The 22,655-nt window shown below is 38.2% G+C and overlaps 1 protein-coding gene across 4 annotated transcripts in view; it reads left to right on the forward strand.

Moving 5' to 3' along the window:
- nrxn2b (neurexin 2b) overlaps positions 1 to 22,655 on the forward strand; it is a 1,099,331-nt gene that overhangs the window by 263,651 nt on the left and 813,025 nt on the right. For all 4 annotated transcript variants that reach the window (XM_072459234.1, XM_072459237.1, XM_072459236.1 and 1 more), the window contains exon 4: positions 10,686 to 10,715. In XM_072459234.1, coding sequence (XP_072315335.1) covers positions 10,686 to 10,715 — 30 coding nt within the window. The remainder of the gene's footprint in view (positions 1 to 10,685; positions 10,716 to 22,655) is intronic.

Raw genomic sequence — 22,655 nt, forward strand, 5'->3', positions numbered from 1 at the left:
TACCATTTTCATTTTCAAAACCTGCTGCAGAGGAGTGAACAATCAGAAAGAAATCAAATTAATCATGTCAAATGCAACTGTTTGCATGTCAGTTTATTAATATATTTACTCCAGATCAGATTTTCCACATGTTATGCCGAAAAAAGCAAAAACACAATCCTTTTATTCTGTTAACCACATCTTACGTACATCATGTGTTTTTAAAATCTAAGAAAAACTCTCTCTGAAGAATACTATGATACCGAGCTCTAAACTGTAAACTCTGAAGTCTGAAGTGTGCAGCTTGGACCGGACTAATGGTGGCTTTCCTCAGATCTCTGACAGGTTTCCACCTCCGCTGTGGTGTATCGCTCCTGACACATGATGGCTGTAAAGTGGAGCCACCATAAAGATTTAATGCCGCGTTGGCTCAGCTTAAGTGGCTTTCCTCGGGTCAACAGTTCCCCAAGGCATTTCCAAGAAAATCTCTGGATTGTAGCCGGAGGTTTTTAGTCAAACACTCCTACTACAGTATGTGTATGGATCACAGTTTGGAAGAAGAAATATTGATGTATAAATATTGAAAAAAAATATTAAGGTGACATGTTTTAACTGTTGTTTAATATAGTTTTTTACTTTGTTAGAATTCAAAAGGAGTGATTGATGTATTGTCTATAATGAAATGGTTATTATTGAGGTATGCAAAATTAGAATATACATAGAATATATTTTTATCTCTAAAAAGAAAAATTACCAAAGCTGTAAAAAGAAATGGAAAACAAAAAGACCAGAAGTAATCTCTATATTAATAAGATTTAAAGACTTTTTTTTTTTTTTTTTTTACATGAATAAAACAAAACAAATACCAGTGATTTAAATAAATAGATTAGCTCAGCGAAGAACAACTGTAATGTAGTTCAATACTAAGTAAATGAAAGAAGAAAAAAAAAGAAAGAAAAATGTGTCTCGTTTAATAGCTTCTTTTTTATAGCTTCATAAACAAAAACTAATAAAAAGGCTTGGTCTTTGTCCCAATAATGTTACGAAATAACTGTGGGTTTTTCTGTAACAACGTAAATATTTTACTAGATGTAGTACTTAATGACAATTTGTTCTCACTGATCATAATAACTGCATATTTTAAAGGGTACATTTATGACTATACAAGCTGTTTTAAATGTGGAATAGCTATAGTCAGCGTCTGTTCTGTTCTGCACATAATGAGTCCGAGGTTAATGCAAAGTGAATTCTTGGTGAACTGTCTAACGCAGTCGCCCTTTTGAAAAAGGGTTCGTTCTATATTAATAATTCAGCGCATTGAAAGACGGAGAAATTGTCCAATATTGTCACGGTCAGAGCAGCCAGATGTCTTATAGCTTCTTTTATTGAATCCAATATGCGTTTTTATTTTCTTTCTTTTTTCCTACCTTTTTTTATCCATTTATGTCTGTAAGCTGTGAAAAGACATATTGATTGGGTAGTTATTGTTCATTTATTATTCTTTTTTACTCATAAAATACCAGAATAAATGTATGCATAAAATAAACAAACTATAATTTAGTGTTGAATCCTGATAGAACCAAAACTTCAACAGGTTCAAACCAGGAAAATTTGACTTAAACCGCTTTAGACCACACAAGGCTGAACCATCTGGACTAAATAATGAAGGTGCAGACTTGATTTGGTCCAGTTCTAGTCATGGTTTACTCCAGGTTTAGTTGTGGTGAACATAGTGTGTGAGTGCTGAACACATGCACAATTACCCAAAACACTGAATCAAAACCAAACCCGAATTTAAACCAGAACTACTCCATGTCCAAACCGGGATCGAACCAGAAACAAACCACTACAAATGCGAATGTGGCCAAATACTATACACTTGAAGGACTCATATTCTGCAGTATTTGTATTGCTCTTGAGTAACTCTGCTGTGGCATCTCACATTTTAGGACCGAAAATAATGTATGTATTGGAAACCACAAAGTACTCTCAGTCAGGCTTTCCTTTATCAGGGGATTGCCATGGGGAAATAAATAAAAACTAGCTTGCCACTAACATGCTGATACAAGCACACAGTTGTAATGAATATGTTTTGATGGCAGAAATGCACAGAATGAGTCTGGTGATGAGGAGACATCTGGATCAGTACATTTGATGTTACAAATCTGGGAAATTTGAAACCAAAGTGTTGTGTGAGGCTCAGAGGAAGAGCAGAGAAGGCAATCACATACAAGTGATGAATAAAACAAGTGTGAAAGAAGCATAATACAACTACAGGCATGTTTTTATGAAGGAACAGTGTTATAGCATGGTTTAAAGTAAAGTACATTTAGAATTAACAGTAGGAATATACCAGGATGGAATCATGAATGTCTTTACCAAGTGAATAGATGGGCTTATCAAAGTTTTACACGTTTTTACATTTGCCGCGTCTAGATTCACTTCCTCATTAGACTCGTTTCACCGTGAATATGAATCTGATTGTAATAAAACAGTCTTCTTCTATAGCGTGCCGAATGCTTGTGCTTCCTGCTAAAGTGCCGGTGGCCGTTAGCCAGTCAAAACCTATAAGTTAGACGCACTGTTGTAATGGCTGCAGGGTTCAAAGCGTGTAGAAAAAACGAAGCGGCTTCAAGTCCGAAAAGTACAGTAGTTATAACAGGTTTTAACAAAGCAGTGATGTAAAGACTCTTCGGCACCAATAGATAAGGCCACAAACTGTCAGAATGTATTTAAAAGCGTCATTTCACTTGCGCATTTCCAAACATATTTCAGGCGTATGGCGTCATAAATAGTTCTAGTTCATTGGGGATTCCTCTTGCCTGGATTTCTTGGCAAGGCACACCTAAGCAATGATTACGCTACATAACTTTATCTGAACTCTGCTCCTTTAAAACAGTAGTGATTTACAGACACGTCAAATGGGCTTGAGTATCGCCGAGGTTTATATCCAGTGCCAAGGGTGCGCCGTGCAGTCCGCGGCTTGTGAAGGCATTTATTGTTCTTATTTTATTTTTCATGACTTTTATACACTCCGGTAGTTCTTGGCTGGTGGTAATGATAACTCCCGCTAAAGCCATCAAACGCAGAGACAAGATGGGGACGAGCCAATGAGGTGAGACGAGCGAAGGCAGAAGTGTAGTGGAAGGCAGTGCAGATTTAGAAATATTGTTGTTAAGCATCTTTTCTTTTTTTATTGGGGAACGTGATTTAATGAGCCATTGGAGAGCTATGGGAGGCTCATGAGATAAACATATTTAAAAGTTAGTCAGATCTCATAATGAAGAGTTAGGATTATGGAGTGTCGAAGATATTGCTTTCCTGTTACATACGTTTTATGTTATAAGTTTTAGTTTTTTTTTTTGTACTTTTTTACAGCAAAAAAGCTTAAATTTGAACATGCCAATGAGGGAAATGTCACGCACTATAGTTTTGATCAAATGCAAATATAATGTTTATAATAACCACATCTTAAAAAGCCTTAATAAAGCATGAAGAAAGGCTTCCTTCATGATGAACAAAGTCTTTATTAGGCTCGGTAACTACTTTGTTAATACCCTAAAAAACTTTGTTAATGTGCCTAAAACTCTTAATTGAGAAGTAGTAAATAAAAATGTCGTAGTAAAGTAGTAAACTAATTAAGTTGTTACTGAGCCTGTATCACAAATCATAAACAATTTTTACTTATAAATTAACCCTTTGTTCATATTTTATTAAGTTTAATTAAGGTGTAGTTATGTGGTATTAGGGTTCAGTCCTGTATTTAAAAACTGGATCATTTAATTTGTGTGCCACTCTGTGGTAGAGTGGATTGCACATGTGCACTCTGTGTGAGCATTACGCAGTATCATGAGTTTGAATCCGGCTTTCAGAAAATTGCTGTTATGTCCTTCCCTCTCTCATCCCTATGTCACGCTATAATGTCCTGTCTAATAAAGCCTACGGGCCAAAGAATCCTTTTAAAAAAGGGAAATCAATTAATTTATTCAATTAACATTGGCTGTGAACCCACTCACCCAAAGGCTGAATTCCAGCTCCAATATAATATACTATAGAAAACATATTGATTTTCTTAATACCAAGTTAGTTGAAATTTAAGTTGGAAACCGCTGGGTTACACTCTTCCAGAAGTGATATGTAAACAAGTAAACATAATTGTCATTTATAAACAGCGCAGAAACAAACCGGTAGTTGTTATTTATGTGTTCATCCCATTTGTCAACAAGCAATAATTCTCAATATCTAACTTCAACCTTCACTTTCTAAAGTCCTCTTATTACTGAAAGATTTGTGGATGTATTATCGGTACCGACCAATGGAACGCAGCGGTTTTTGTGCAAAGACTGAAGGGGTCGATACTATTTTCACTTTAACATTTAAAAAAAATAAAAAATTCCCAGTTTCCCTGACACTAGTAACTATTGATTCACAATAATTTTGTACTGTGGAGTAAATCGTCTCTAATTTAATAGTTTTTCATTGACAAATAAAAATATATGACAATGAATTTATCTTTGTTAATTAATGCTTCCCAAATTATATGAATGGAATGTGGCTCCGTCCTACTGTGATGTCATCAATATGTTTTAGATCTCAGCGCTACTTCTTGTAATTTTAAACTCTTCATTTCCCCCCATCACAAACTACCACTAGACCGATACATATAACTATGATAAAAAAAAATATTGACTATGCCACCGTACTCATAATTAGAGAAGCACAGAAGCCTGTCGTTCACTTTAAAGTCAGTATGATACATTCCACCCATTACTTTCCGCGTCCGAGTCAAAAAGCTTCAGAAAATACCCCATGACGTAGGAGGAGCTAAGCAGGCAGCTGGCTAATGAACGGCGTGCTGATGGGGAGCGGGAAGAGCTGTGGAAGCGGAGATGTGAACCAGCGGGCCGCGAGCATTCCAACGTAAACATGTCCCCTCCTAATGACAGAATTATGAGCCTCCTCCATCTGCCACTCAATCATAAGCAGCCAATCGGAGCGCCCGTCCAATCAGCGTCAGGCACTCCCATCTGCGCGCACGCTCGGCTGGAGGATGCAATCAAACGCGCCCCCGTGTCAAGGATTCGTCGAGGGGGCTTCATTTTGTTGCCACTAGTGATAAATGTGCGGTAATTTGATCTTAGAAATATGTTTCTCGTTGTGGTGGAAGTGATCAAGAACCGCAATCGTTCTTTTTTTTCTTGTAATGAAAGAAGTGGTTTGCGGCGAGAAAGTTGTGGATGAGGTGTCAATAGTACGATCAAAAGATGGATTGGTTACACTGCTTTGCTGCGCGGCAATAGCATGATGGCTGGAGAGGTAAAAGGGGTGCAACGAAATGCCAAGTATTTTTCCTGTCTGGGTTTGGGATACACTAAAGTGGAATTATTACGAGTGGTGTGCAAAAATATTGAAATATCACCATATTGTGATACTGAATTTGATGATACAGTATCAATATCATGGGCTGCTTTATCAATCTTTGCCATTTTATTGCTTTTTTTAGCGAAAGGAAAATTGTTTATGGTACATTTGACATATTCCCAGTTTTGATGATTTAAAATGGGTGTATTTCCCATTAGGTTTGTGCAGAAACACTGTTGTTTTGTCAAAGAAATTGTGATATATTACATAATAGCATGTGCGATATGTTGATTATTGCATGCATATCAATATTGCAATATTATTATTGCGTAATAGTGATTCCCAGCCATAATAGTAACATCATTACCATATTTCCATCTCATTGCCATGCTCTTAGTGTGCAGTAATGTAAAGAGCTACAACAGCAGCAGAACTATTATTCATTCAAGACACGCGTGAATACAAATCAAGCATTTTTCCCTTATTTTATTAGATTATCTTCAAAGCTCACCATTGTAAATAGAGCATCAGTTGTTTAAGATTGTGTTAACATGTTCATACAAACACCATCACCATTGGGCCAGACAAAGCCTACATCATGTCTAAACTTGGCGCAATGAATGCTCCCTGTGTCTATGAATATTTGGATTAGTAGTGTATTGTTTTATGGTATCTTCTTTTGTTGAAATAACTGTTTGCGCTTTACTCTATCTCCATATTCCCAGAGCTGCTTGAATTGTTCCTCTTGTATTTCTCACGTCTTTACCTCTCCCTGAGCCGGATAAGGTTCAGTGAGCCCTGAGGTGAGCGGCGAGGTGTATTTGAATGATTTCGTATGCAGCGACAGCACTGTTCCCATGGAGCTCTGGCCTTATCTCCTTAATGGATTATGAGCAGGGGAACAAAAACACAGGGTAGCGGAGGGAGAATGATTGGACTCCCTGCAAAACGGCCACAGGAAATTCACCGCACCTAGATAAATGTAGAAAAATAAATTAAATAAAAAGGAAAAACACACACATGTAGTTTTGGGCATTTGGTGTTATTACGAGAACTAAAATGGCGTCACGAATAGGGTCCATTTACAATGGCGTCACAAAAAGTCTCCCATTTTCTTTTTTTAAATTGAATTAACCTATATTTTACTTTTATTGGATTTTACATTTCCATTTTTGATGTGCGAGTTGATATTCTAAAATTTGTCATAATTTCAGATGTATGACAGATGTTTATGATTGAATTGTTTTATGATTTATATTTTTTTGTGAAAATATATAATTTAGAAAAATGCAATGAACTGTACACAATATTTGACGTGCTTCGTATTAATTAAGATAATATCTTGTATGTATGTACAGATGTTTTAGTTAAAAAAAATGATGATAGTTTTCTAGAACTTGATGACATCACACTAGGGTGACTCCATCCAAAAGTTAAGGCAATTTACACAAAAGATTAAAAACATCTGATCCATGAAACATTAATTCAACAAAATAATTCTGCCGTTCTCATTTATTTTTATCTCTCAAATAATAACTTCTGTGACATTATAGGAGTTTTCACCCAGTGTACTACATGGTTGCTAGGAATTTTCTTGTGCAATGCCACTATTTACAACCAGGAACATTTTAAATGGGGAAGAACCTCAAATATGTTTTAGTCAAATGAGTAGTTCAATCTGTCATACCTTTCATGGATCGTGTTCACAATTTTGACATTCTACTCTTATGGATTTTAACTGATCGCGACTCAGGACACAAACACTCTGTAGCCAAAACATTTGTTCCACAGCATCAGTTTGAGATTTTAATTCATGCCTTTTTCACAAACCGCAAAGCAATTTATGTCAGGCTCAATCAGACGTCACTGGCCCCACTACAATTTATTCAAAATGCTGCTTCTCGCCTTTTTTGTGTGTGTATGTGTGTAAATATCCGTGTTCATACATACGTTTTTTTTTTAAATCTTATTTTATCAGTACATTCTTAATTTATGCATGCCTTATTTGACTCTATAGACATTGCTTTTGACATTGCCATGATTATATTATTCATTGTTTAATGTTACACCTTAATGCAGAGACAAGTTCAAAACTTATCTTTTCTCTATGTCTTTTAACACAGTTTGAAATGTTGACTTTTGATGTTGTTGTTGAGATGTTGAGTTTTTAAATGTGGGATTATTGTTCTGTTTAATTTGAAATTGCCTGAACTCTTAGGCAGTTTTTGTTTCATGACGATATGCCCAAGAATTCGAGAGATCTTGACCAAAAACCAGGTCAACAAATCTGCAATGTGACAGTTAAACGGCACATTCTCCACTGTCTGTCAGAAAAAAGTCATCACCTGGTGCTCTCCTCCTGCTGGGTAACCGCTGCTCGTGATGATCTTTCAGCCGCAACATGATATTTAAACTGATGCAGCGAGCGGCTTCTCATTTCTGAAACAACCATGTGGAAAGACGAATCCCGCGGTCATGGAGATGATGTCAGATCAAGGGTCTCAATATATCATTGGCATAGAGCAGAGAAAACATCTAAGGAGAATCTAATGTACTTCAGATCTAAACTCCAGTGTGAATGTTAAAGCTAAAGATTGTTTTTGGACATTCAGCAATCGATTCCAAACCGTTGGTTCTGTAGAATGCAGTGATGTCACATGAACTATTGATATATGTGTCTATTGATAACATGATTCACTATTATTCTTATATCTATATATCTATATCTATATGCAGGCGCTAGCAGACGTCTAACAACTGGCCTAAGGACGCAAAGTGTTGGTGGTTTTTTTCTTTCTTTTTCAACAGTATCTTGCCTTTTGTAAAATAATTCCAATTGTATTTGTCCCTAAGCGGTTATGTTCTATCAAACAGTTGGAGTTAAGCATCTCAATGCAAATGAAAACATAATTCCATTCCTTTGTGTAGCCAAGTGTCGACATCCTTGATTTGAGAACAGACTCAAACGGCCGAGGATAAATTAGTTATTTCATTAAAGCGCTGCGTAATTGTTGGTTTTAATGATTATGACACACTAAAAGGCACTAAATATCTCAGGTTTTATCATGAAGTAGGTCACAGGGTGTTTAAGGACAAAATGTGAACTTTAAATGCTGAAACTAAGGGTTGATGTGAGAAAATAATGATTATTTTCTATGCTTGACCGGAGCGGAAAGCATTTTGGGAGGTGAGATGAAATCCCCTCGTGGTTGGTTTAAGCGGAGATGTGTGAAATTGTATTGATTGTAGGAAGACAGTTTGCTTGAAAGCATTTGACCTTTTGGAGCTTTCTTGTCTAACACATAATGTTGTTGATATTCCGCGCAGCCTCAGGTCAAATCCAATGTTGATTCCGACTGCCACAGGTGCTTGGATAGAGTGTTTTGGCTGATTTCCAGTGCTAGTATAAGCATTACGCATTGGAGGAGTAGGAGTAGTACCCTTTAAGCAAGTACATTCAAATGAAAGTTCTTTACTCATGTTTTAGCAAATACAGGCTTTGGATGTATGTTTGATAATGTGTGTAAGTATATTCTCTAAGTCTGGGGTGTCCAAACTATTGCTCAATGGTCAAACGCGCCCCTAATACCAGCTTCCTGATAAACGACCACGATTACCTTTACCGCAATTTCAAAAATGTGCTGCCATCATAAGCTGGATAACAAACATGTTGGTGTAAAATGGACCCAACAGAAAATGAGCCCCAATTCAAACTGAAGCTGTTTCCCGCTGGGGTAGAAACAAATGCCTGGGCTTCTTGTGTAGCTGATGCTCTGTAGTGTGAGTCCCCGCAACAAGCGCCACAGAGAAACATCAGATTTCAAATCTCATCTCGAATTTATTGGGTAAATATGACCAGCAGTAAAGCGGCTTTTGGAGCTATGGACTGACTGAGTAGACTTTGTTGGGTTTTATTTTTATTTAAAGATTAGATTTTTGTCCTGTAGGCTTTATTGGACAGATGAGAATGAAATGGGGGATGAGAAAGAAGGGAAGACATTCAGTAAATAGTCGAACTCCCCACACTGCGGCCAAAACTGTTGGGTTTTAACTTGTTTTTTATATATAACCCTAACCCTAACCCCATTTCTTTATTATATTTTATGTTTTATTTAAAAAACATTTTTTTATCCTGACAGATCATTTGTGACTGAAAATAAGTGTGCTAAAATTGTCTTTCTATTTTGTTTGCACAGGACCTTGATAGTTCTTTTTTCATCAGATGGTGGACAGAAGGGAAAACTTTAGAAAAAATAATATGTTTTTAAAGTTCCCAGTTTCACAATGAAAACTGTGCTAAACACGACCATCTGCACGATTCGCTGTTATGACCCCCCAGTCGCCCTACGCTTCGTTTGAACTGGTGAAAAAAAGTTGGACATCCCTGTTCTAAGCAATTAAGCTCTAAAAACAAATATCTGTGTCTGAGTCATAAGCTGGATAGTCTGAGTTCTGACTGTAATTGAATTGAAAAAATTAAGGTAACAAAAGTGTAATTGATTGATTTTTATTTGCTCAAATGTTGCTGCATGTTGACTTTTTTGCGATGGGCTTCTTTATCATAGACTTATTTCAGTGTAGGACCACTAGAAAACACACCCTAACTCAACTACTTCTGTATCACCACTGGATACTTATTTACTGGATGATTCTGCTCGATGGTTCCCAACACATTTGTATTTCAACTACGCAGAATGTTTGGTTGTCTTTGGTTTGTTTTAGCAGCGCACCGGCTTTTGTTCGACTGAGCCCGGGGAAACCATTTTAGGTGCATGTAGTTGGTCTGCCCTTTAGCCTGGAGGTGTTGACAGTAGCAAATACCTCGCGTAGCTGTCTTGGAGTAATGTTTGGCTCTCCTTGCTGTGGAATTCTTTCCCTTGGCATAAACCTTGCTGTGGCCATGGCTATGTGCGACTGACCTTGGCGATCGTTTTTTATTCTGATTTGAGTACAGGACAGATACTGAGATTTTAATCCAAGTCTTTTCTGCCAAACAGTTCTCTGTGTGTTCCATAAGTACTCCAGTGGAAAAAAAAGCATTTGTGTGAGCAATAGCCGTTGGCGGTTGCACCAGATAAAAATGCTTTTTTTTCTAACCCCCCCACACACCTCACTCAAGAAGTGTTTGCTTGTTTTCTGTTCCTATTCGCTCTCTATCTCTTTATATCTTTCTCTGTCTCTCTTTTTTTACGTTTGATTTGAACTCTTGACATCCGAATCTGCCCCAGGATGTCTGTCACAAACTGCAGTCCAACGTTGTGACAATGCTTTTTTTCTTCCCGTGCCTTTTATGACCTTCTTTTCTTCCTCTTTCTGTTTCCTTTTTCTGTTTTTTCCCTCTCAAGGTCTGGCGCACCTGACGTTAAACGACCAAGGTATGGGTTCATTCCTTTTTTTCTTAAGTTCCTTTTTTTAGAGGAATTGACTCTTCGACCCCAGCCTCTTTGAAGCCGCTCTCGCAGATCTCCCTCTCTGCTTCTTACCTTCCCTCAGTGCCTCATCCTTTCATCTCTCCCAATCCTTCTTTGTCTTTTAATCCTCTCCAGCATCCATCCCAATCCCTGTGCACTTCGTCCTTTGTCGAGCCTATTTTCAAATGAAACGTGAAAACACAAAGTTGCTAATTGTTCAAATATTAGTGTTAAATCCGTTTTCCCTCGTCAAAATATCGCTTTGGCACAATAAGTATTCTTAGCGGAAAACCACATGTTGTATATCTGTCTGCTGCCTCGTTTATCCCAGCAGAAGTTGCTTTGAAATAGAAATTAGCAAATGGATAATGTCCCAGCATCCCCATGTCTTAGACCCTCCTTCTCGGCAAGGAAAAACTAAAAAAAGCCTTTGGGAGAAAGTTGAGACCTCGGGGAAAACCACCTTCTCCCACGATTGGACAGGCTGTAGATGGTCCAGGACTGACGCGCTTCCATTTGAACCATCAGAAGGAAAGAAGATGGTTTATGCAGGCAGATGAAGAACTGTTCATCCAGAGTAGAGAGTGTTCCTCCAGTTAGTTGAAGAGCATCCAGATCTACAGGTCAGAGCTGTGAGATGCACAGAAGCAGTGTCTGAAACAGTATCGCTCTCCTCGGGGAAGAAGAACATGTGAACAGCATGAACAGACACAGGTGAACGGAAATGTTAAATATTGTTGATCGGCAAAGTAGGAAGAAGCAAAGGATAGTTCTTTGTCAGTCCAAGCTTGACAATATTCTGCTAATTAATTAAAGGAATAAATAACAATTCAAAAAAAGAAATATATAAACTAACTAGGTACAGTGACTGCGCATAGTGACAGTGTCAAGACTTGAACCAGCAACCCTCAGACGTGGGGTGTACCGTACCTACTATACTAACCCTTACACAGACCCTGAACTGTTGGAGCAGTTGGTTTCAAGGGGATTTCTGTGCTCACCCAATCAAGTTTAACTAACTATCTTCTAAAGGATAAGAAGTGAATGTTGTGAAAACTTAAAACTTTTTAGTTTCTCAGAGCAGCTCTTTCAGATTGAAAATGGCTTAAGGGTGATTATGGATCACTTCTTGACGAATTAGGGATTACACCAATTTATACATTTTAAAGAGTAATTAAACGCATAAGTAAGAGACACCAACTGCTGGTTATATGTGTATTAAACTGAATAAAAAGTATCATACGGAGCGAGGTGACGATCATGTCCAAACACGAAAGAGGTTGAACTGACATTTTTCAGTCAAAGGGTTGAAGACTTTGACTCAAAAAGACACGAGCAACTACTGCGGCTTCTCGGTCAATAAATAAATACATATACAAATAAATAAATAATCTGACTTACTGCCATTCAGAAAACAACTGTAGAACTTCAAAACGAAATACACATTGTACACAGCTATAGAAAAAAGAAACACAAAAGAAATGACTGTAAATCCATAAACTTTCACATTTCCTTTTTAAAACTGTCTCTCCAAAGAGCGAACTCCACACGGACTCACCCTCCAGCCCTGCCCCGCTTCCATCTCTCCGGACGCCCATCTCCCTCCTTCCCTCCTCCATACCTCCGTACCTCCAAAAGTGGTGTATGTCTGTGTGTGTGTGTCCTACCTCGTCCCTTGTCCCGTCTCCTGGCTCTCACGTTGTGGACCTTCACCCCCCTCACCTCCGCTCACCCTTGACCTGAAGGTAACATTCTCTCCCCCCCCTCCCTCCTCTGCTGCTTTGGGTTTCTCAATGCAATGCAACAATTCCATTACGCTTTTCTGGAAAACAATGTGCTAGATGTTCATGCAAAAAAAAATGTGTATACTGTAAATATGTTCCAACACCCATTCACCAACACTTCAAGGTGTTCGAATGTGCAGAGTTCCTCGTCACCACTCTGCGAGCATTCCCATTGTTTGGCAAGTTCTGTGTTTTAGACTAAATATATATATATATATTGAAGATGTTGCTGCTTTTCAATGCTGTTTTACTGTATGCTTGCATTTGACTCCACAGATTGCACAAACACATCCACCCACACTTTTCTTTCACTTCTCTCTATCATGTCTCCTGACCTTTCGTACACTTTGGAAATGTCTCACAGTCTCTCAAAACCCACAGACTTAAGTGCAGATTGACAACTCTTTTTTTTTTTTTTTCATTTTTCCTCGCACAGAATGCCAAAATGCACTGTATATGCACCCACCCGTGAATACACCAGTCGTTTCTATGCTGAGTGGTTTGTTGTTTTGACATTTCGATACCTCTGGCCTCCCGGAGAGGTGCGGGTACATGGAAGAAAATAAGTGTAAAAAGTAAAGTTCGAATGGACAAAGTGCGGTCGCCGGCTGAATGCAATGACCTTTATGGTTTACGGCGGGAGAATCCTTTTACCTCGGCTCTATCACCAGATCCTAACCCATCCCTCTTCCTGTGTCTAGCATATACCTCAAAACAAGTTAGCTATAGAGATGATATCAGTAAATTCAAGACCAATCATTGTTGGGCAAGTAAAAAGAAACGTTGCTCAATGAGAAGAAGAACAGTAAGAACAGGTGAGTTGGGTGTTTAACTGCACAAAAAGACTGCTACTTCATCCTTTATTGATGCACTTAGAGTTTTAAAGCCAAATGAAAAAGGAGCAAGAAGAGGAAAAAGGTGCACACAGGGGTGCCATGGTAACGGTATTATTTCAAACACATCGTAACTGCAACAACTGTGCTCCAACGTGAGCGATCACAGACTACGAGTGCCAAGAGTTAGTTCCTCACCAGGTCATACACATTTGTGCGAGTGATTTTTGTTTCAACCCAATATCAAATGATGCTATGGCAAGTATTGTGATTTAAATCTGATTGGGTTTGTATTAAAATGCATTGAAACTTCTTTGTTATAACAAATGTCACCTTGGCATATAGGAGGTTGTCATTGTTTTGACTCCACCCCAGCTTAAACTGATATATATATATATATATATATATATATATATATATATATTTTTTTTTTTTTAAATGGAATAGTTTACACTGTATTTAAAATGTTGGTATTGATCCGCCGCCCATCACTAATTTGAGCGTAATCTGAAAATGGAAGTGTGATTTTTACAACATTACACCAAACATAACCACACATTCAAAAGGCACGGCCAGTTATGGTAGCATGCAAGGCTTCAGTTTTGATTTTAGCGGTTTGACACAACAGAAAATAAAAACAAAAAACTCCCGTGTGTCACTATTATACACCATGAAAAGCATACTTTAAACCAAATGTAAAAAAAATGTATACAAAATAAAACTCGCAATGCACAATGTACCTTCTCAATGAATGAAATGTACAGTGAAAGTTGTTTTGCTGCCACCTGCTGGTTGGATTTGAAGGGCAATGAGGCGCAGGGACGTACAAAAATATCCATGTTGTAAAATAAATACACATTTGCCTACAAAAAATGCATAAACAAGCATCACCCATCAACACCACACAACAGTTACAACTTTTCTAATCATTTATAAATGGCTCCTCACACCAGCGCTATCTGCCGTTCCCCACACCCACTTACCCATGTATTTCTCAACACAGAAAAAAGGATTATTCAACTGTTCCCCATCTGACTGTAGATATATATCAAAACTCCCTTCCAATCCCTTCATCTGCATGTGCCATCTCTGGCTCTCTCATCTGCCGGCTGCGCTCCACCGCTGATCTATGGGCGTTTGCATAGTCAGATGTGCAGGAGGAGAATTGACAATCCGGCATTAGAGGATTCCTTTACGCTCTCCTCTTCAGGGATTTGGAACATTCCAACATGAGATGCAATGCTCCAGGACAAGTCTGCGACAAATGGTGACAACGTTGGTCTTTTTAAGCAGATTTATGTATGAAGTTAAAGAGACAGAGGAGAAAGCTATATTTCAAGGGCAGAATCGTCTCTATTGTGGGACTTTGAAAAATGTCTGGTAAAACTGTTAAAATGTCATTAGTTTAGCCTTGTATACGACATCTAAAATGACGTTTACCAAAATCTGATGCTGAAATTAGATTAGACTTTCAAGTCACTCGCGGTGGTGCCTTGTGGCAGATTGACAGAAGTGTGGCGGCCATTCTGCGTCAATTACGTCTCAAACTACCCAAATACTGGCACTCAATCACACATACGCAATCCCACCAGGCCTCATAAATCCAGTCTACCCTGGCCCAAGCCCGCACACCTAGACTACTGGTCCAAACCCAATTTGGCCCATTCCCTGGCCCATTCGTCTGGGCCCTGAGTCGGCTCGTGCGCTCAAAGAACCAGAGTGAACTGAGCTTTTACATTCCGTTCAAGGTTCTATTGCTGTTTTAATTTACAATAAGCACATACTGATAGGGCTTCATAAGTTTACAATGCTTTAGTGTTCTACTTGCAGTTGTCCCCAGAATTATCAGTTGTTGACCTACATTATCTCGATTATCCCTCTCGCTCTTTCGGTGGGACGTCTCTTGTCTTTTCTCCTCTGCTTAACGCTCTATGCATCATCCACACAATTTAATTCACACGCATTCTGCCCTCACGATATGGATTTGGCAACTTCATGTACTTTGATGTTAAACGTTTGTCTTGAGAGAAAATCCGGACACGGGTCTCAGTCCGGCACAGGCTGAGAATAAAAACTCTATTACTGAATTGGCAACTTATAAACACTTTAAAGGTTTGTCAACTAAAATATTTAAAATCCGTAGTGGAGGTAACTGGAGGCAAAAGTGAAGTTGCACATAATATGATTTCACTGGAAAAACTAATTATCTGTAAAATATATCTAAACATAAAAAGACAAGATGGTTTTGGCAATTGAAAACCTCTCAGATCAATGTGAGTAATATCAGAGCCTGATTTAAACACATTTACAACTGATGTCATGCCTGCCAGTGTGAACATTAGTTACAGTGGCTTGCAATAGTATTCATACCCCTGGAACGACCACCAACTTAAATAAATTACACTGCCATCTTTTGTTAAAGTCCAACACAAAGCGGCACACAATGGTAAAGTGGAAGGAAATCTGTTTATGATTTACAGATTTGAAAAAAAAGTATTCAGACAAAAAAAAATCTTTCCGCACTGTTAAAGGGGCAATGGACGATTTTTCGGCGATTTGAGAACTAAGGCGGAAGTGCGCATGCGCACTCCCCCGTGCGGACTGATACAACACACGCGTGCGTTTGTTTATTAGTGCGATGGATCGCATCGCATCTCTCGTCTCCCGTAGATTTCCGTCTTCTTCTGAGTCAGCTCGAACTGTCTTTCTCCGTCTTCATTTTGTCCTGTACACTGAGGGAACTATATTATGATAGATCCATGCGCTTAGACACGCGGAACCGTGCTGCTCTCGGAGGACGAGCCACACGAGGCTGCAGGTGAGCGGTAGGTGCGTTTTATGATTGATACGTGGCAGGACTAATTGGCAGTCCACGCCACGAGGAAATAAGACTCAGATTTTGGTCAAAAAAATCGTCCATTCAACCTTTAATGCAGCTGTTCTGTGTGTTCAGTTCAGAGAATGTTAGAGCATTCTCTTCATGCATTTCTGCTGTCAGAGCATCATGACAGGTCAGGGATAACATTTTGTAAAAGTTTAAAGCAGGGTTAGGTTTTAAAAAGATTTCTTAACCTTTAAACAACTCACAGAGCACTCTTCCATCCATCGTCCAGAAATGGAAAAATACTGGCACAACTACAAACCTATAAGACATGGCCGTCCACTAAAACTTACAGGCCGGACAAGCCAATCCGATTGAGCTTGAGCTGTTTTCCAAAGAAGAATGGGCAAAAATGTCAGTCCGTAGGAGAGCGAAGCTGTAGAGCAGGGGTCACCAACGTGTTGCCCGCAGGAACCTGTTTGTGCCTTTCTCAGTTGCCCACATGGACCTGTTCTAAACAACTCAACCAAAGCCAAAAAACGCTGCTCTGCTTGGCTATATGAGAGCTGGACTTGTTGGACAGCAACAAGATGAGATAACTAGAGTTAACCATGCTAAAGTTTAAATCAGGACTCACCCAGGACAAAATCCAATCGAAACATGTTTTAAACAGGTCTAACCCAAACCAGGACTCACCCAGGACTGAACCAGGTCTAACCCAAACCACGACCCACACGAGACTGAACCAGGGCTAACCCAAACCACGACTCACTGGACTGAACCAGGTCTGACCCAAACCAGGACTCACACAGGAGTTCACACAGAGATCCGTTTCTCCAGGCTGCTGAGGAGCATCTGATCCTCTCCAATTGCAGGGACCTAAATTCTTTTCAGTTTTTTTTTTTCAGTTTTTTGCATGTATTGTGTCGCTCTTTCACAAAAATACCAATAGAATTTATTTCAGTTTGTGGTGTGATGTGACAAAATGCGTTACAAATACCATCGCAAACCACTGTACATAACAAAATATAATGAAACCGATTTTGTAAGAAGTAAGAAACATTTTCCAAATCATCAAGGTGGTTTTGCCATTAAACACAGCCAGACCAGCCCCAAATATTGATCACGTCGTGGTCTGAATGATTGCGGCGTCGGCTCCCGATGGACTGTCCAAAATAACATCTTAAAGTGGGAAAATCGATAAAGCTATTTGGTACGGCCTGTGACATGTTAGAGAATGAGACGATTACCTCTGGAGGATTTCGAAGCCTCCTTGGTGGTGCGCTCACATTCATGGATGGGCACGTAAAAGCCGGGGGCGGAAATGTAATAAATCACAAAAGAAATATGAAGCAACGGGTCAATGTTAATGATCACAAAATATGTCCAAAAATCAATATCTGAACTCAAAACTAAATATATGTCATTGAAAGATGTGGAAGGACACGTTCTAGATTCACCCTTATGGTGTCTTCTGTGTGATTGTGGGGGTTTTGTGGGGACAATCTTGAATTGTGGCTCAAAAGATGGGGACAAAAATGAAATTACGAACTGTTGTACGACCAAAGACAAGCTGCCATTAATAGCAAGCTTGTCTGATCATTTCGAATCCTCTCATTGCGTCTACAATAAACCTCTGTAAAACGTGTGACCGACGTGACCAACCATCAAACCGATCTGCCGATCTTACGCTTTGGGCCATCGCACGTGTAGATAATTACTTTAGAATCACAAGATCATGAGCAGGGAATGGTGAGAACTGAACTGTTCTGAGCACTTCAAGCACAAATTCAGGACAATACAGGATTACTCAAACCCACAGGAATCAATCAAAACACACATTTCGGTCAGATAATGGTCCATCAATGTAAATGTTGCATATCTCATATAATATAGACTTAATCATAATCCAAACACAGACCCCAACAAAGCAACAAACCCTGAACAGAGTGGTAGAGACACACGTTTGATCCATCTCCTCCCTTTGTACACACGTCCTTTGCTTTCCATACACTTTTTGATGATGGGGTAGCAGGTTTCAAAGCCGGCGTTGTCCTTCCGAGCTGTGGAAGGACGTGCAGCGGACTTGAGAGAGAACCCGATGTCTATCTGCTTGTCCCGGCTCCTCTGTGGGACTCACGCTGGGGCCAAAGCAGATTAGAGGTCCAAGCGCAGTGATTAGCACTTTAAAGGCTTCAAACAGGCCCTCGGCACAAGCGCCCGACTTAAAACCAGCGAAGGTTTACTCCAAAATATCTGCATGAAAGGATATCGGGCACAAAAAAGAAAGGGGGTTTGAAGTTAATATGGATTTGGTAGACAACAAGTGGTTATGCAAATTTGTTTTTTAAAGGGAATTTTCACAGTTTAAAAGTTTGTTGCATTGACGCCCTTTGAAGAACTACCTGATTTTTACCATCTTAAAAACATGAAAAAACAATCTCATTTTGAAATGTTTGCTGCGGTGAAAACTCAAATCCTCTTTCTTAACACTTCTAGTGATGGAATGAGGCATAAAACTTTTTCACCAAACAAAACATAATGTAAAAGCCCTTGGTAAAGGTTCATTCTGTCTTCAATTTTTCTAAACTATTTGGGAACAATTAGAAGATACCATGAAATCCTGTCTATAATGCGATTAAACATATGTAGGGGAAACTGGAAGATCATTTAGAACACAGGAACACACCTAAAAGAATAACAAGGGTATTAAAAGTACAAGACTAAAATAAGCCGTATCTGACAACTGCAAGAGACGAATAATAATGCTGCTGAAATAATGATGCTGAAAGTATGAAATGCCGCCGCTTGAGGACCTCCAGTGAGATCCAAGGGGCATGAATCGAGACGAGAGGGCCTACACCTTAACGCACACACACATGCTTTAAGCTTCTTCTACTGCCACACAACACCATTACACAACGCTTTTGAGGAAGGCTACAGGAAGTCGCTAAAATGTGTCAAGCAGGTTAAAAAAATCCCCTGTCTGACTAAATTAATGTGGTGTTTTTGGTGACTTTGGAGATCTTTGCTTTTTCGTGGCATCAAGCTGTTCTCTCTGACAAATAGAGATGTGAACAAATAAACTAAAACATTCTTACCAATCATGTCTGTAATGGCTGTCAAATATTAATATTACTTTTAACTGTCTGATTTCCATTTTAGTACAACCACGGTTACACTTAATAATAACTACACTTTAAATACCCATAATAAATCATGAACAAATACTTTATAAAGACGATTCAAAATTAGCAACTACTTTATCAATACCTAAATAACTAAAAACCTAACTGTTCCTTTTACCCCTGAATCATCATCATAGGCTATTTGTTCAATATTATTTAAGTATGTGTTCATGCTTTATTAAGGATAATTAAAGTGTAGCTATAATATAAGCGTTACCACAACTACACGCAACATCCCAAACTATATACTTTGATTTCAAAACGACATACATGCAGCTTGTTGTATATATATGTATATATATATATATATATATATATATATATATATATATATATATATATATATATATATATATATATATATACGTGGAGTTGAAAGCACTGTGCCAGGAGAGGTAGCCTGTTGAGTTTATAGGAGATCTCCTTGGTGATAGCGAGGTAAAATGAAGCTAGCCTGATCCGTATCTGGCCGTGGTGTAATGGACTAGGTGCCCGGGCAGATAACCATCGCGCCACCGCTCACAGAGGGCACTTTATTGAGTCGCGCTCTGCTTGCTGTGGGCTGGAGAATACACCGTGGAATCCTTAACAACTTGAAATTCTATCACAAAGAGAGGGCTTCGGACGCGTGTGGTTTGGCTGACCGGTGGGAAAGTCCAGATAATTTGTTTTTATTGAAGTCAAAATTGGAATGGAATAAAGTGAATAAACCCAGTGAAATTCCACTGATATAAACATTGCAGCAAAATAATATAAATATGTATATATATAAAATAATCATTTTTTTAAACTGTTCAAAGTGTAAATGTAGCTAGTTGTCAATGGTGTGAGTTAAAAGGAATATGTTTTAAGACGTATCCTGGAATTTTGATGGAGTTTTGTTGACTGTTGATTGTTGACTGACCTGGAGTTACCTCAGAAAAGTAAAAGGATTGTTCTGTAGATGTTAAACTTCAGCAGGTGGTGCAAGCGTCACCGTAGCATTTAGCCCGCGACATTAGCTAACATTAGCATTCAGTGTTTTCTCTTGTCAATAAGCAATAGAGCATTTTTCCATTATTAAAATTAATGATATAATAACTGTTTTTAATGCATTTTTTTACACTGTTGACACTAGTGTTGTTATGTAAGAAAAAACACAAAAAACATTATCAATACCAATTTCGATACCACAATTAAAAAAACTAGTTTTTAGACAATATAATATGGTCTTGCACAATATCTGATAAAGCTCAAGATCCCTCTCAAACTATTCAGGAATAGTCTTATTTGGTCCTATTTATGTTAATGTTTAGTATCAGTACTGGTTGAAATGAGTATCGAGTTTTGATAGACATTTTAGTATGAAGTTGAATCTGATTGACCACTCAAAAAATAACACTTGAAACATAATTTTGTCCAAATAAATAGAAATCGAGGAGAACAAACAATCACTGCATTTCACCAAATGTCAGACTAGCTCTACAGCACTAGCACTACATTTATCCCTTACAAAAGCTTCATGTGTCATTCATTCAAATGTCTTAACATGACACCGGTCCTAATTACTGATTTTATGTGTTTGAATTTGTTTTTTATTCATATTAATAACCAAGCTGGATGAAATGCATCCCACTGAAACAAAGTTAACAAAAAAACACTGAACATAAAAGAGAAATGTGTTTGGCGTTCAAATGGTGAAAAACACTTCAAACCCGATTAACACTTGAGAAAAGTCCTAAATAGTATTTTTTTTATACTAAAACCTCCTGAATAATAATTATACTGCTCTTAAAATAGGCCAAACAAACAGAAGCGCATTTGCATGGAGTTCAGCGTGTTCTCTTCAAAGTCTAGTGTTTTCATTATGCCCAAGGCACAGCGCGTTTGGGGACTGGAAAAACAACACCAGTTCCTAGAAATACAGTCAATATGTCTAATTATTTTTAGATTTTAGAGATGGATAAACAATGTCCATAAACAGGCTTCATTCTGCATTATGAAAATTTGATTTTTAAGAGCTTTTAACCAATTGTTTTCTTTTCTCTTTTAAAGTATGTAAATTATACATCTTTAGTGATTCATGTCTGTTTGAGTAATCATAGTAACATTTGTTTTTCTGCTGAAGGATCTGTCTCCTGCTTAAAGGACAGATCTGATATTAAAGGGCGGAGCTGACATTGAAGGGTGTATGACAGATTTTCACGATTTTCAAATTTTGACAATATTTGGTGTATTTGTACCTGTTGTATATATAAATGATAGTTTTACACCATCAAGTTGGTATATTTGGAGCCAACGTTGAAAAATCTGTTGAAAATTACAGGAAGTGACATCACACTCATTACAGTTAATGCATAATTTACACAAAAACTTATTTTTTACTCTATAAACATTAATTCAACAAAAATAAAGGTGCTCTCATATATTTGTATTTGTCAAATAAAAACATTGTGACATTAGATGAGTTTTGGCCCACTGGTTGCTGGGTAATTTCCTAGTGTGATGTCATCAATTACAAACAGGAATTGTGTTATTCTGTGATAAAATGTTTATACATTTTTAGCAAAATTCAAAATGTATTTATCTTAACTCCGTTTAAGTTAAAAGAGTCCTCTAACCTGTCAGAGGAACTGAAAATGCTGTTTTGCGTGTTAAAGAAATAGCTTGAAAACCACCTTTTTAAACCCATGAATCCTGCCCGGACTGGAGTGTTAGAGGATCCGATGGAGACGTTAGGCTTGGCTGACAGAAGCTCTCAGTCAGGCAGATATTTGTCATGACACAGCACTGGTACAGAACAAATCCATCTACAGCGCCACAGCACCAGCTCTGCAGAGGACACACTGGTAACAGGCTGCAGGCAATAACAAAAACACAGGACCGCTGAATATTAAAGACTTGCTCAATTCTAAAAAATCTAAAATTGCCTTGATTTCATATGTATTTTTATTGAGCTTTAAACCTGCCTTTCAAATAATGTACAGTATGTATTGAAAATCACAGCGAGGCGTTCTCTCATCAGAATGTGGTGTTAGCAAAGAGAATTATCAAAAATAAAAATAACAAAAGCTTTCCCCCGACATGCTAATTCAGGCACACGGTTGTAGTGAACAGGTCAAATTTATGAAATCTGCACTTTTCTGCAACATTTCTGAAGTTCAGAGGGAGAAGACCTTGTAAACAGAATGAATGAATTGACCGGGAATGAAGCTAAAACAATTTTTATGTCAAGATTAAGCGAACATTCATTAAAAAATCCAAAATAAATCCAAAATAGGGAACATTATAATGAAAAA

Source organism: Eucyclogobius newberryi, unplaced genomic scaffold (genome assembly GCF_026437365.1).
Source record: "Eucyclogobius newberryi isolate DKJ021-1_F unplaced genomic scaffold, fEucNew1.0.hap1 SCAF_22, whole genome shotgun sequence".
Lineage (NCBI taxonomy): Eukaryota > Metazoa > Chordata > Actinopteri > Gobiiformes > Gobiidae > Eucyclogobius > Eucyclogobius newberryi.